General features: G+C 43.3%; 1 protein-coding gene across 2 annotated transcripts in view; it reads left to right on the top strand.

Annotated features, from left to right (window-relative positions):
- Positions 1–15,957, top strand: part of FER1L6 (fer-1 like family member 6) — a 119,930-nt gene extending 103,973 nt beyond the window's left edge. For both annotated transcript variants that reach the window (XM_072151224.1, XM_072151225.1), the window contains exons 32-42: positions 611–738; positions 1,647–1,817; positions 2,729–2,883; positions 3,889–4,031; positions 5,437–5,525; positions 6,324–6,422; positions 6,958–7,199; positions 7,996–8,159; positions 8,845–8,945; positions 13,027–13,663; positions 14,851–15,957. In XM_072151224.1, the coding sequence (XP_072007325.1) occupies positions 611–738; positions 1,647–1,817; positions 2,729–2,883; positions 3,889–4,031; positions 5,437–5,525; positions 6,324–6,422; positions 6,958–7,199; positions 7,996–8,159; positions 8,845–8,945; positions 13,027–13,207 (1,473 nt within the window). In that variant the 3' untranslated portion in view covers positions 13,208–13,663; positions 14,851–15,957. The remainder of the gene's footprint in view (positions 1–610; positions 739–1,646; positions 1,818–2,728; positions 2,884–3,888; positions 4,032–5,436; positions 5,526–6,323; positions 6,423–6,957; positions 7,200–7,995; positions 8,160–8,844; positions 8,946–13,026; positions 13,664–14,850) is intronic.
- The last annotated feature ends 959 nt before the right edge of the window (positions 15,958–16,916 follow it).

Below are 16,916 nucleotides of genomic sequence, written 5' to 3'. Positions count from 1 at the left end.
TAACCTCTGCCTTGCCAGGCAGGATTCACCACTGCAATATCCCCTATGTCCTATCAGGACCATGTAGTGTGATGTGGGTACATGCAGGTGGGACGTATTCGCAAACACTCCCTCGCCATTGCATCGGCGAGGGTGTTGCAAATCTTTTTACTTTATTATATTATAAAATATATATATACTGTATATATAATATGTTAAAAATGGGTAAAAACGTGCTAAAACCATGCCAGACACTGTGCGTAATGTATGAGGCGCATTTCAATGCCCGGACCGGGGTCGTCATCAGTCAAATCAGTCAGATTTGTCCATATGTGGGCATAGAAACGCGTCTCATACCTTATGGACAGTGTCTGGCATGGTTTTAGCAAGTTTTTACCCATTTGTATATATATATATATGAGTTTTTTCTATGATTGAGCACCAAATGGTAATTTTGTAAGCTAAATAAAGCTCCAAACCTTCTTTATTGGATATAAAGTTAGAAACCATTAGAGAAATGTTACCACCATGAAGCAGTATTGGGGTGCTCTGTATACACACAGGGAGACGCTACTGTATATCTTATATACTATATTCTCCATAATAACCTCAGCGATATTGTCGTTACCAGGGATTTAACCTCAGCCCTGCCGATCCCGATGGCAAATCCGACCCTTACATTGTCCTGAGGCTTGGCAAGACGGAAATCAAAGACCGCGACAATTATATCCCCAAGCAACTGAATCCAGTCTTCGGCAGGTGAGCCGTTCTCATACAGAACAGTGCACATCACAAAATCACGATATCATCTTCAATGTGGGTCAAATCCCTAACGCAATGTTCATCTAGGGTTGTGCTAAGGTTTCCCCCACTTTGTATCAGTGGTGTAACTAAGAGAGGCAGGGCCCTCTAGCAGGCTACTGCATGGGGCCCCACTTCCCACTTAAAAAATTTACATAATAGTATACTACACTTGTGTGCATGTACACATACATACAGTGCCATATGCAACATACTCACATACAGTGTATACAGACACCTTATACACATCACAGATACAGCATATATACATCACGGTATATGTTATATACATATGATGCTATACATGTGCAGTGCAATATAGATATAATGGTGCACATCCTCCATTCTTTATTGTGTCAGGTCGGATGACGGGGCCCCCTGACACTGCGGGCCCCATAGCGGCTGCTATGGCTGCTACCGCTGTAGTTACGCCCCTGCTTTGTATATAGGACAGGAGATAAGTGTCTAATTGTTGGGGGTCCAACCACTGGCACCTCCAGCGACCATAGGAATAGGGGTGCATGATTGCCCCAGAGTGCTCTATAAGAATGAAGTGCAGGTACCAGCCAATGCTTCATTCACTTCTATGGGACTTCCAGGACAGCTACCAGCTCTAGCCACATAGAAGTATTTGGAGACCTGGAGCACTGGTTGGGGGCTCCAGCACCTACATACATGGAGCACTCAAGGGCACTTACTGATCTAGGTGTAGGGGGGGGGGGGGGTTCCCATTGATGTGTATAGGGGGTTACTTGTTCACAGTGGAATGACTTCTTCCTTAGTAAATCTTCCCTGTTATATTACATGTAAGACTTAACCAAAAAATTTTCCACAAATCCCTCATTCTTCATTATGTGTGTGAACAGATCATTTGAAATCCAAGCTACTTTCCCGAAAGAATCCCTGTTAACCATCCTGATCTACGACCACGACCTGATTGGGACAGATGACCTCATTGGTGAGACGAGAATTGATTTAGAAAATCGCTTCTACAGCAGACACCGGGCGACCTGCGGCCTGCAGAGTCAATACGAAATGTAAGATGTGAGCGCGCTCCGAGTCTGCACAGCGACTAATAAGGATAAATGTGTCTGGGAAATGGGTATCTAGATGAAAAATCTAAGAAAAGGATTTGACACAAACTAGATCAGCGCCCTCCGCTGTGAGCACCAAACACATCTCACTGACTGATTGGTTTCAGGGTGTTCACAGTTCTCGCTCCCGTTTTGTGGTCTGCGGTAGCAATAATTTTTTAGAGATGGGGGCGAGTCACATGAATTTCCATAGAAATATTCATGAACATCTTACAAAATGTATAAATAAAAAATTCATGAGTTTTAGGCTACATTTTGGCAGTGGAATTCAAAGAAGACCTGAATTTTACCCCTTACACCAGTCTGCTTGTAAAGGGTTAAAAGTCCTCCCCATATCACCTAAAATTATCTGCCACTGTACCTTTATTTCAGCCGATATGCAAATCAATATAGAATAGTCAAATTCTGAATCAAAGAGTCATGTTTGCTCCTGGCTGCCAGTGAACCCTACCTCCTTCTTTTGATTGACAGCTCCATGTCTCTTCAGATCTCAGCCTGTGCAGTCAGGAAGTCCCCCCCCCTGTCCACTTCCTGTCCTTACCAGAATGCTATCCCAATCACTGCATGGTGTATTTAGAAGTGAGCACTGTGTGGGAAACTGCAGGTCTTCTTACCATTTCACACACACCTTTGATGGGTGGAGCCACACACCAGTGGGCGGAACTGACATAGACAAAGGCAGAAAATGCTAATGAGTCTGAAGGGCTCTGGGGGTGTTACCAAAGCCCTCCATTCTGCAGCTTCACAAACTGTTACATCCTCTCCTCCCCTTTCCCCACAAAGTATTTTCTATTTTTGAGCCCTATAGAGAATGTTTACATACTTGTGACCAAATGCTATTTTGTCTTATGTAGAGAAGGTTATAACGCCTGGAGGGACAGCACGAAGCCCACAGAGATACTGACCAAGCTGTGTAAGGACAACAAGCTTCCGGCTCCCATTCTCCGACCCGGACAGATACAGATTGGAAGTAAAATTTTTACAGGGAAAACTGTCTTTGAAGAAGATGGTAAGTGTCAGGGTTTCCACCTCCGTTGTCTTCGGCTGTGTTCACATTATAATATTAGTGCTCCCTGGTGTATACTATGACACAACAGCTATTGGTCATTCCATATACAAGGACACATTATATACAAGTGGTTGGGATGGAGCTTATCAGTTCTTGCACAAATTCATCCCAATCTTTATCAGGAACAGGTGTAAATTATACATTTACAAAGATCCTTGTCGTGAAGATGAATGGTGAAACAATCCCAAATATTCAGAGTTATTCTGTATAACTGATGTATAAAGAGCGTAACGATGAGAGGATGAGAAGTCTGAGCTGGAAAGGGATCGGCATAATGTGCCAATAAATATTAATGTCGTATCTGAATCATAAATGGAAACTTGGATGAGATCTACAAAACTTCAGGACTTGAGATATTCAAATTTATTGAGTTCTGTTTGGTTATTCATTAATAAATCCCCTTCTATCCTATAGACCAAAATCTCCACCAGCCATGGCTAGTGTAGGGTTAGAGCCATTTAGGACCCTCCACCATTGCTCCATAGTAACCTGTTGCTGGTTTAATGCATCCTATAGACGTCTTTGGTGCCACATTGCACCTTAACAGTAGTGGATTATAATATAGGTGGTTGGGGCGGTGGCTCTGGGGCCCAAGGCTTCTAGGTGCTGGAATATCAAACAGGAAAAATTATGGGAAAAGTGTGCACCACAATATTCTATTTTCTGTAATTTTAATTGTTATTTTATTATTAATTATAGTTAAACCCTGCTAAGTTTTAAGCCCTAAAATCAAATTATCAAATAATTTCTAATTTAATTATGTTTTTGATTAAACCAGTATAACTAGTCTCCCCAACCTTTAGGCAACTACTAAGTCAAACTCTGTCCCATTTTGTAGCCCTGAAACAGGACTAAGGATCAATGTCTATACACATACATGTACAAAAGAGCTATTTCAGGACCTTTAATCAAGGCTGTAAATCTATCGCTTCCTCCCCACAATAGATGAGAAGGTAGAATCCTATGAACATCTTGCACTGAAAGTTCTTCATTCCTGGAAGGAGATTCCTGGTATCGGATGTAAACTGGTTCCCGAATATATCGAAACGCGAGCCTTGTATCACAGAGATAAGCCTGGAATGGAGCAGGTATGGAGTGATGTATATAATGATGTTATATCCCTGGTCATGTGATGTCACACAGGTGCATGGCTCGTTATATACTGGGCCTGTGATGTTCGAGGTGCTTGGCTAGTTATATCCTTGGTCATGTGATGTCACATAGGTGCACAGCTCATTCTATCCATGGTCATGGGATGTCACATAGGTGCACGGCGCATTATATCCCTGGTCATGGGATGTCACACAGGTGCACAGCTCATTCTATCCATGGTCATGTGACGTCACACAGGTGCACTGCTCATTCTATCCATGGTCATATGATGTCACACAGGCGCAGGCTCGTTATATCCCTGGTCATGTGATGTCACACAGGCGCAGGCTCGTTATATCCCTGGTCATGTGATGTCACAGGTGCCCGGCACGTTATATCCCTGGTCATGTGATGTCACACAGGTGCCCGGCACGTTATATCCCTGGTCATGTGATGTCACACAGGTGCCCGGCACGTTATATCCCTGGTCATGTGATGTTACACAGGTGCACGGCTGGTTATATCCCTGGTCATGTGATGTCACACAGGTGCATGGCTCGTTCTATCCCTGGTCATGTGATGTCACACAGGCGAAGGCTCGTTATATCCCTAGTCATGTGATGTCACTCAGGTGCACGGATTGTTATATCCCTGGTTATGTGATGTCACACAGGTGCACGGCTGGTTATATCCCTGGTCATGTGATGACACACAGGTGCACGGCTCATTATATCCCTGGTCATGTGATGTCACACAGGTGCCCAGCACGTTATATATCCCTGGTCATGTGATGTCACACAGGTGCATGGCTTGTTATATCCCTGTCATGTGATGTCATACAGGTGCACGGCTGGTTATATCCCTGTCATGTGATGTCACACAGGAAGAGAAGTTGTCTTTCTGATCCATGCAGGTCTGTCTTCCAGGAAGCCCCATCAATCCTCACTTTATCCTGCACATTGCGGCTTCGTGCAATCCTTGTAGGAGACGTATTGCACTTGGCAGCTCTATAGGCCTTAGTTCTCATGATTGCTGATGGTCCTAACAGAATGGCCTGCACCTCTCACATCATAATATCATGGCATACCCTACATAGGAAGCCCCCTTAGCTTCCTCCACATACAGATCTCATTACTTCCTCTCCTAATGAGCGCGGGAATCAATGAACCGTGAAATTAGAAGGGGAAGAGATTGTGACATTCAGCTCCCAAAGATCTAATCTGAGAGTAAATAGAACTCAATATGTATATTTATTATAAATAATGAATCCCATTGTTCCGCTCCATTAAGACTGAAGGCCTGTAAAAATATATATTTTTTTAAAAATTATAATATTTAATAATAATTCTGAATTCGTAAATTAAAGTAAACAAATCAATATGGCCTTTTGTTTTCTTGCAGGGACGGATACAGATGTGGGTGGACATGTTTCCTACTGATCTCCCCCTACCAGGACCTCCTGTTGATATCTCCCCTCGAAAGCCGAAAGGGTAAATATGTTTTCATTTTGAGAACTTTCTTTTTTATGCTCTAAATTTTTTTTAATAATATTTTTGGCCTGTATATATATTTTTTTATGTATCGTTTGTATACTATTATAAGTTATTAGTAGTATTATTAGTATTATTAACAATATCAATAATAATAATAACAGTATAATTATTATAATTAATGATAAGTATAATTATTATTATTATATTATTAATAATTATTATTATTATTATTATTATTATTATTATTATTATTATCAAACAGGGAAAATTATGGGAAAAGTGTGCACCACAATATTCTATTTTCTGTAATTTTTTTTCCTGGAATCATTATATTATTGTATTTATAGTTAAACCCTGCTAAGTCTTCTGCCCTGAGATCACATTATCAATTAATTTCTGAATTAATGATACTTTTAATTAAACCAGTATAACCAGTCTCCCTAATGCCACCTTTAGGCAACAACTAAGTCAACTCCGTCCCATTTTGTAGCCGTGTAAAAGGACTAAGGATCAATATCTATACAAGAGCCTTTTGAGAATTCGGCAGCTCACCGCCATAGGGCAAGAACCCCAAATCAGCGTGTTTGCATATGTCTTTTATCTTTTGAAGTATGGTCCAGAGAGGGAGGCCCAGTATCTTCTATAAGACCCACTAAGGTGCTGATAGATGCCCAATAGAACTCCTCATGGGTGGTCCTAATCTACTGAAAGATCCTCCCCCTAGGGTGTCACTGCTGCCATCTGCTGGCTGTAATATACTTCTGTTGTATATAAGGTTTTTGTATTTTTTTCTAGCTATGAATTAAGGATAATCATTTGGAATACAGAAGATGTGATACTAGAGGATGAGAATATATTCACCGGACAAAAATCAAGTGATATTTACGTCAAAGGGTAAGTCTGTAGGACCTCATGTATGCATACTAAAGATACTCTGAGGCTCATTTACTAAGGGTCCGAATGCTGCACTTTTGTCGGGTTTCCCGGGATTGCCCCGGGATTTTGGCGCATGCAATCGGCATGCATGCAATCGGCATGCAATCGGCACCGGCTTGCACGCAACAGAAATGGGGGGGGGGGGTGCGTGGCCGTCTGACAACCCGACGGATTCCGACAAACCGTGGAAATTAAAAAAGAATTTGTGTCACAAGATCAAGCACTTACATGCACCGGGAAGAAGGTGAACCCCGGCGGACCTTGCAGCAGCAGCGACACCTGCTGGATATCGGGCGCACGGACCTTAGTGAATCGCGCCAGTGGGACAACGCGCCGCAGGATCGCGACGGGACCAGGTAAGTAAATCTGCCCCATTATGTATATATAACTTGAAAGGGAAGTACAATGGGAAAAAAATCTCCAAAATACTAATTACATGGCCACCTTATGATAGATACATGGCCGAACCCTTGATTATCTCTTTTCTTTGTAGGTGGTTGAAGGGGATAGAAGATGACAACCAGGAGACTGATGTCCACTACAACTCCCTGACAGGAGAAGGGAATTTCAACTGGCGCTTCGTCTTCCCGTTTCATTACATGCCGGCGGAAAAGCAAGTTGTGGTCACCAAACGGGAAAACATATTCTCCCTGGAGAAGACGGAACGTAAACTACCGGCTGTCCTTGTGCTCCAGGTTTGGGATTTCGAGAGACTATCTTCTGATGACTTCCTAGGTGTGTAGCACAGATACTCACTTGACTAAGCTCCGGTGGAGGCTCAGAACATACAGTTTAGTAGTTATCTGAAATTTCCATGAATGTTAAAGGACCTACCTTCATGGGAAATACCCTTTACAGTGGTCCCAATATTTAGTGTTGGACTTGGGTAACATAGAAACACCAGATAACACAGTTCTGGAGGCTGACCCTCTATCAAGTAGGCTCCAAATAATTGTTTTTGCTTCTTCTCTAGGGACCATTGTTGTTTGGAGTCAAGGCCCAACAGAGAACCTGGTTCTTTGGTGGACCAGTCCTACCCTGCCTAAATTTCTCCATCTTTCATAGTTGATCTATGTCAACAGGGGCATAACTTTGCAGAGGTCGCGATCTCACCTGGGCCCAAGAGGTTTAGGGGGCCCTTTTGGTGTCACTTTCCCATATGAGAAGACTATTACTATAAACCATACGTTACAGTCAGGGGCCTGGCACAGACTTTGCACTGGGGCCCATCAGCTTCTAGTTACTGTATGTCAAGCCTGGCTAAACCACATCTAAAATACCATAGAAGAGAAAGGGTCAATCAACAAACTACAATCCCCTTTCCCACCATAGCTTTGGCCAAGGGCATACATGGATATGCCAACTTGGAAGCCACCAAAGAATTGAAGGCTCTAAGTTGAATTTGACTTAAGATGCTCACTTCCGCTCAAATAAACATGTCCTACCCGAAATATCTTGGGTTGAATCGAGTAGGAATGGGGTTTCCATAAAGATTATGTGCACATACATAGACACATGAATGTTTTTTTAGGTTCAATCGAATTAAATCTGAATGGATTCCATCGCGGAGCCAAGTCGGCCAAGAGCTGTGACCTGAGTATGGCCACCACCCTAAAGGATGAGAACAAGATCTCCATCTTCCAGCAGAAAAGAATTCGAGGTTGGTGGCCGTTTGTGAAGTCTGGAGAGCTGACGGTAAGTTCTGGGTCATGTAAGGCCGTTTTTCTAATACGTCAACTGCATGAAATTATTGGCAGAACTAAATAAACTTGAGATGATTACTATGAGTAATGGTATCTCTCTGTTCTCTGCTGCCCTTAGTGGCATTACGGTCACGTATCCGCAGATAGATACATAGTGGACCCACCAATGGGCTGCAGATGGATTTGTCTTGGGGCTAAAGCAGGACATAGAGCCTTAAAAGTTATTCATTCTTCACCTTAAAGGAAATCTACCACCAGGATGAAGGATTGTAAACCAAACACACTGACATACTGGTGTGTGCCTCCTTTATCAGGCTCATTTGCATATTTTTAAAAACCTTTAATTCGTAGAAACAAGGGCTTAAGAAACTAAAGAAGAGCAGATCCTGCCAGAGGGGGCACACACCAGTATGTCAGTGTGCTTGGTTTACAATCCTTCATCCTGGTGGTAGATGTCTTTTAAAGCTCCAGCAAAGAGAAACCCCTTTAAGGGGAAGTTATATCACATGTATCAGTAGGTGAGAGAGTAGAGGAAAGGGCATACACAGGCACTGAGCCATTGCACCATGTCAGCACTTCTGTCTATGGTCAGTGATGGGCGGAGCTGTGACTACTCGTTCATTGAACATTTTTGGAATTACATTTCATTCAGTGTTTTTTTTTTTACACTTGTCCAGGGCAAAGTAGAAGCAGAATTCCATCTGGTCACGGCAGAAGAGGCTGAAAAGAATCCAGTTGGACGTGCCCGAAAAGAACCAGAACCATTAGAGAAGCCAAAGTAAGTAGCAAAAAGTTTATTGGTCTTTTGTATTAGATACCACCGGAAATCTGAGAACTTCTATAGACTATATCCATCTGTAACCCCCATTCCCTTATACTGTGTTCCACCCCCACTCCCAACTCTATACATATATATATATATATAACCCCCCTGCCTGTACCTCCGTTCCTATACACAAAACCCCCTGTGCCCCCCACGTCAACAGTCAATGAGGAAGATTTATCAGAAGTGTCTGAGAACAGAACTGTTCTAGTTGCCCATGGAAACCAATCGGAGCTCAGCTTTCATTTTCCCACAGCTGTGATTGGTTGCTTGCCAACTGGAACAATTTTACCTCAGAAACATCTGGAAAATCTCCCCCAATGAACCCATTGAAACCCTGTCAATATATGAGATTTAAAAGCAAAAAAATGAAATAATAACTATAAAAATGTCCATGCCCCCTCCCCAATTGGATGCCCTAAAAACATAACCTTATTTGCCTAACGGCCAATACAGAACTGGACATCCCCTTTAAAAAACGCTCCAAGCAGTACTTCCCCTTGGAGGTCACAGCAGAGACCATCCCTTTAAAAAATGCAGCATAAATTATCATTACAAATTACAATGCGTCACGTGCACTCAGTATAATAACGTGTGGCAGGGCAGACGCCATAATTGAGATTGTGATACAAAGTAATTGGTCATCAGTAAAATTAATTTCCTGAATATTGCTGTCCCCGGCCCTGACTGAGAGACAGATGTAATAAAGCCGCCAGTCCTGTAATCAATATTCCCCCCCGCCGGCCTGAACGGGAGAAAAAAAGAGAAATTTTGAAAGGGAAAAAAAACATACAATAAAAAATGTGAGACATGTGATGATTTATGGATGAAAGTAAAAAATGCAAACAATACATCAAAGAACATCAGAGAGAGAGCGAAGCGGCGGACGGGAAACGTTCAGGACTTACAATTGGGAAGTTTCTGATTTAAAGGGAAAGTCCAGTTTTATTAACTGCAGAGCCATTTATTAGATGTCTATAGAATCTGAATTATGTGGGGGATTTATCATAGACCCACAAGCAGCTGATAGATCACCTACAAGCCCCACTATGGGGCTCATTTACTAAGGGTCCACGGAACACATTTTCCTCGGGTTTCCCGACTATTTCCTGTTTTGTGGCGCATTTAACAGGGGTTTTTGATGCACGCGATCAGATTTTGGTGCAATCGCGACAACTTTCATGCGACGCAAATCGGGGGGCGTGGCCGTCGGACAACTCGCAGGATTTAAAATTCAGATTGTGTAGCAAGACATGCACTTACAAGCATCAGGAAGGAGAAGGTAAACTCCGGTGGATCTCAGCGGGAAAGCAACAGATGCAGGAAATCAGGCGCACGAGCTTCGTGAATCGCGCCGGACTTCTTCTTCGTCGGACTGTCCAGTTCGGGGATCGAGACAGGTCCGGGTAAGTAATTTTGCCCCTATATGTTTGTCCAGTTTTTTGGAAATCTTGTGGACATTTAAAAAAAAAAAAAAAACTTTCCACCGGAGCGGCCATATTGGAGCACAGACTTCCTTCCTGTAGTTGTCTGCGCTTTATGGCAGCTGCAAAGAATAGGAGCTAAAGTTGTCGCCCCCAAATTTTGAAGGTTATTTCCTGTCCAGAGGATAGGGAAGAACTTGCTACGTGGTGGGTGAGTGATTGGTTAGACGACTCTCACTAGTCACGAGGGTAACGAGGGTGCTGGTTACCCACATGAATCAAGGGTCAGGTTGAGCCATTAGTGGGTTATAATATTGGCGGTTTGGGCACCCAAGTCTTCTAGGGGGCCAATGACCGCCTGAACCAATCACCAAATTTGAGACTGCCCTTTAGATATAGTACTCTAATACGTTTCCCTGTCTTCCACTTCTCTGCTCTGCCACAGCCCCACGTGGCACTGAAGCCAGGAGGTGCCATGATGTCATCACATTGTGCCCACTGGGGAAAGGAGGCACAATAAGGGGGGCTAATGCAAAGAAGGGGGCATTACAATGGGGCTTGCAGGAATCGGGCCAATATGTTGTGTAAGGCCTAATAAGGAAAGGTATGATACGTTGTGGGTACAAGGGTTTGGGGTTAGGCTTAAAGATGGAGGACACAATCTTAAATCATCTCCATCCCCCCTCCACCTACCACCAGTTACTGGAAAAAAAAACAGTTTGGGTGCAGCTGGTAGCTGTTAACTAAAAAGTTGGGACCGCTGCTCTTTAGGACAAACCCTGTAACTGGGAATCTTTAAGAATCCCATAGACAGAGAAGGGAGAGGTAGTGAGCGTGCTCAGCCTGCTGGGGGACCGCTGCAAATTAGAACCAGTGATAAGAGAACCTTTTAGAGACTGGTTTCCCAAACTGTAACCCACTTGCAATGTTAACACATATGTTAACTTATATGTTGACGTTTTGTTAACACGTTTTGTTTAACGTTTTGTAAATGCAAATATAACAGCAATGTAATAAGGCAAATCTCTTCTCTCAAGCTGTTTGAAAACGCATGCGTCAATGCGTGAACACATAACCGTAAAGACTAAGGCTAAGATTCAATCAACTGAAGGCAAAGCAGTGAATCGGAATTTTAATGCTTTCCTACATAAACATATGAAAAATCATGAGAAATATGTAACGGCGAAGACCTTTATGTACAAATAAGTAAAAGTTCTATAAGAACTGACAGTTCACAGTACAAGCAGCGTGTGTTCTGGTTATCCATTATTTCCAGAGGCGATGAATATAATATTATATGTAATTACCTTGCGCTGATATCCGCAATACGCAGTTTAATCGAATAGAAGCAGCGACTACAACAACCACAATTGTATTTACAGCCCCTGATTTATTCCTAGAGTTATTACACGCTGCAGCACATTATAATGTCATTAATTTTAGGTTAATATTGTTTAAATGTCATCTGATTCCTTGTCCTGAAATATACTGTAATTATCAGGCTGTCATCTGCATTAAATCAGTAATAGAGTTCTCCCGCAATACCACTCCTGGCCACTTGGTGTGCTGTTATCAGGAAATAGCTGAGAGAGCAGGAAGTACCTTCTGCTATCACTAAGGCAAGTGTAGTGCACTCTTAAGAGCTCCATCTAGTGGTAGAGATGTACATGAATTAATTTACATATTGCACACAATGATATAGCAATGACATTTTTTGATACATTTTTTTTAAGTCTAATTCACACCCTACAGTTAGGGAGCTGTCCTTTTCTGAATTCCTGAAAGGACTTAAAGGGAACCTATCAGCAGGTTTTACCCCACTAAACTACCAGCCTTATCATGTAGGGTATGAAATGTTCTTTCTAAATTCCCTCTTTTATGTGAAATCTCCCCTAAAGTCAAGCAACTCTGACTCTTCTCACCTCATTTTCACACTAGACAAGTCAAGTTTAGTGTTTTCAGGGGGAATGCCTCATCAAAAGCCCCTATCTTGTGTACTATAGTACCTGGAAATATGCTACTCGTGTCATTTTAAATATACAGATCTCATCTTTCATAACACATCAAGATAACAGTTCTGGGTGCTATAGAACTGGAAATACAGGCAGCTAAAAAATAGGCGGGAACTGGATCTTAATCTGCAGCTCGTATTTTGATCCATGTCTTTAGCTTGTATCTCCGGTTCTGTTGCTCACAATGTCATAAGTGTTGATGCGATCTTAAAGACGAGATCTGTATCTTTAATACGACACCAGTAATATGTGTCTAGGTGCTGTAGAACAGATTATAGAGGCTCCTGTAGTGGCACTATACCTGCAACCACTAAACTTGACTCATCTCATGAGGTGAGACGAGTCATATTTGCCTGATTTTGGGGGAGATTTTGCATAAAAGAGGGATTTCTAGAAATGACATTTCATACCCTACCTGACGGTGCTAGTAGTTAAATGAGGTAAACCCTGGTGGCAAGTTCTTTAAAGGGATTTGATGACATTTGTAATATGGCTCTGTTTTCAGTGGTTACATCTGGTATTGCAACATTTTCGGCTTTACTGGAAAAATTAAGAGAACCCTATGCAAAATTGATAGAAAATTTTGGTTTTGTCTTCCAGTCGTCCAAACACATCCTTCAACTGGTTTGTTAACCCCTTCAAGTGTTTCTTCCATCTGATCTGGAGAAATTACAAGAAATACATCATCATTGCCCTGGTCCTGCTCATATTAGCCTTGTTCATCGCATTGTTCGTCTATACGCTGCCCGGCGCCATCAGTCACAGGATCCTCAGTGGTTGAACATCCCCGGAGCTGGTTGGATCTACAGCAGGAGGTCATCCAAGGCCGAGTTGAGACCTTAAATAACTTAACTGATTCCTGGATGACCCCATGGACATAATGAGGGGGTTGAAGAAGCTCCAAGTTCCACAAAAACCCTGTAAACTGAGAGCAGTCATATCACCACTAGGGGGCAGACACTGCAGATTGAGCTGTATACATACTTAAGCAATGAGCTCCCCCTAGTGGAAGGTGTAGAGTGACTAGAATTTTATCATGAAGCCGGATGACTGCGTGAAGACAATCAAAACTGCCCTGGCCTCATTGGATGAAATAAAATAGTATAAAAATATGATTATTATACATGATGCTTAACCTAGTAACAGAAAGCTATATTATTATATAAGAATCACTGACCTCCAGGGCTATAAGATATCAACACATACTAATCTCAGACCATCGTACAGTAAGAAATAGGTAGCAATATTAGACTCTTTGACACTCTAGACCAGGGATCAGGAACCTTTTTGGCTGAGAGAGCCATGAACGCCACATATTTTAAAATGTTATTCCATATGAGCCATACCACATGCACCCCAGTAGATAGGTAGTCTCAGTGTCAAGGGTGCCCCTGGAATCTACGTCTCGGATCGCAGGCACACCCGTGGCAGCTCCCCTTTCCGAGCTCACTCAACTCACTACTTTCCGGGTCCCATCCCGCTGTGCAGCACGTACACCGGCACTCACAGAGTTAAAGGGCCAGTGCGCCGCTGATTGGCGCTGCCGACTTCCAGGGTTCCTAGAAAGACCGGCGGCTCCCAGCATTCCCAGACGGATCTTAGTGCTTCATGCCTATGAGGAAACTTTCCACAGTGTTTCCTTCCCAAGTGTCGATCTCCCGTTGTGACCCCGGACCTGTTCCTGATTCTGCTCCTTCCCTGCCAACACTGACCTCTTGCTCCGTCCCCGACCTCGCATCATTGCCGCCTGCCTTGACCGTCTGCCTTTTCCTGACCACGAGACTGCCTAGTGATCCTGTACTTCGACCTTGGCTGCCAATGTAGACAAGTTGCGCCTGTGGAACGACCTAGTGGTACCACACCGCGGTGTTCCAGGGGGTTCACTACTCCAAATCCTGACACCCACCACATGCCTCCCAGTAGAAAGGTAATCCCAGCAGATACCCCCAGTAGATAGGTAGCCACAGCACACATCCCCCAGTATATAGGTAGCCACAGCACACATCCCCCAGTATATAGGTAGCCACAGCACATGCCCCCCCAGTATATAGGCAGCCACAGCACATACTCCCAGTAGATAGGTAGCCACAGCAAAAAAAAAAAGAACATTCACCTACCTGCACTCCCTGCAGCCAGTTCCTCATCGCTCCCACACTCTTCTCTTTGACCCAGGCTTAGACAATGGCAGCAATGGCACCTGGGTCGTACAAAGGACGTAGGCAGCGGTAACATTGCTACATAGCCATCACTATTTATTAAAGTTATTTATGAGAGCCAGATGCAGCCAACAAAAGAGCCACATCTGGCTCCCGAGCCATAGGTTCCCTACCCCTGCTCTAGACCCCCACAGATCTATCCCTCTAGACCACCAGGGCTATAAGATGAACACATACTAATCTCGGACCATTGTACAGTAAGAAATAGGTAGGAATATTAGACTCTTTATCACTCTAGACCCCCACAGATCTATTCCTCTAGACCACCAGGGCTATAAGATCAACGCATACTAATCTCGGACCATTGTACAGTAAGAAATAGGTAGGAATATTAGACTCTTTATCACTCTAGACCCCCACAGATCTATTCCTCTAGACCACCAGGGCTATAAGATCAACGCATACTAATCTCGGACCATTGTACAGTAAGAAATAGGTAGGAATATTAGACTCTTTATCACTCTAGACCCCCACAGATCTATTCCTCTACACCACCAGGGCTATAAGATCAACACATACTAATCTCAGACCATTGTACAGTAAGAAATGGGTGGGAATATTAGACTCTTTATCACTCTAGACCCCCACAGATTTATCACTCTAGACCACCAGGGCTATAAGATGAACACATACTAATCTCAGACCATTGTACAGTAAGAAATGGGTGGGAATATTAGACTCTTTATCACTCTAGACCCCCACAGATTTATCACTCTAGACCACCAGGGCTAAAAGATCAACGCATACTAATCTCAGACCATCGTACAGTAAGAAATGGGTGGGAATATTAGACTCTTTATCACTCTAGACCCCCACAGATCTATTCCTCTACACCACCAGGGCTATAAGATCAACACATACTAATCTCAGACCATTGTACAGTAAGAAATGGGTGGGAATATTAGACTCTTTATCACTCTAGACCCCCACAGATTTATCACTCTAGACCACCAGGGCTAATTCTAATGTAAAAATATGTGAAATAGCTGAAGTTTTTACTATTGAGGGTGGAGGGGAATTTTGCACTTGGCAACCCCTCGAAGCATCTTTCCCATGTATAACCTGAGTGCGTGTCAATGGAGCGGCCTCTCTGCGGACTATTATGGGATATTGATTACATTTTATTGACTGCACAAATGCTGACACCCTCCACCTGTACAAGGTCCTTGATTTATTGGGAAAACTGCGATGAATGTGCCGTAACATGAGAGAAAACTGCCAATACCTTCACAGCCAGTAAATATCATCGCTATTAGGACACGTCATGTATATTCCGCTCTGAGCTGTAATAAATGCAACTGCCGGGTCCTCGTCTGATTATTCATCGATTTCTTTAACGTGTTTCCATCTACTGATTAATATAGACAAAGCTGTAATAACAATTCATTCATTTTTGGATGTAGCGAGGATTCACGAGGTGTAGTCCCAGTAGAGTCGGCGCTGCTTCACTCAAAGATCTAATTACGGTATTGTAACCATAAAAGTGCTTTATTCTGTAAGTTCTTGGGTACAACACAACGCGTTTCGGCTCCGAACGGGAGCCTTCGTCAGGTGAAATTACATACACTGGGCCCGCCATTCTGGATGAACGGAGCCCTTGTCCCGTGGGCAGAAGCTCCTCCTTTGCTACAACTTGCATGACATGCTTTTCCTTCTAATGCACCAGGTGAGAGTCTCTCCCTAAGTGTTTATCTTCCTTAGCTAAAAGATTTCACTTGAGTCTTCTGTGCTTTTTTCTTTCTCTTCTCCCTTGGCCTGGTTGCCGCACGTCCGTGGACGCCACGGTACCTACTCAACGCCAGTTCCTTTTGAATTCCACTTTTGGATGTGATATTCGTTATGTATACATCTCCTATATGGAGACATGTGTTTCCATGGTAACAGACTACGGACCATTCTGGATGATATAGTTGTTTACCGTGTAACTTCCCTTCTTATGAAAGGGGAAGTTCACAGAAAGTGCATTGTCCGACGATCATGCGCTCTGCCGTGATTCACTAAGATCGTGCGCCCGATTTCCTGCATGTGTCGCTTCCCCGCTCAGGTCCACTGGAGTTCACCTTCTACTTCCTGGTGCATGTAAGTGCATTGTCTTGCAACACAATTTGAATGTTAAATCCCACCCTCAGTCCGAATCAGTCGGATCGTCCGACGGCACCGCCCCCCAATTTCTGTCCCATGGAAGCAGCGCAACTGCCCCACAATCCGATCACGTGCAACACAATCCCAGAGCAGACACTTGCTAAATACCCATCCAAAAATGGTGCACAGTCC

Source organism: Engystomops pustulosus, chromosome 5 (genome assembly GCF_040894005.1).
Source record: "Engystomops pustulosus chromosome 5, aEngPut4.maternal, whole genome shotgun sequence".
Lineage (NCBI taxonomy): Eukaryota > Metazoa > Chordata > Amphibia > Anura > Leptodactylidae > Engystomops > Engystomops pustulosus.
The sequence above is the reverse complement of the archived record's forward strand: the minus strand, read 5'-3'. Positions and strand labels throughout refer to the sequence as shown.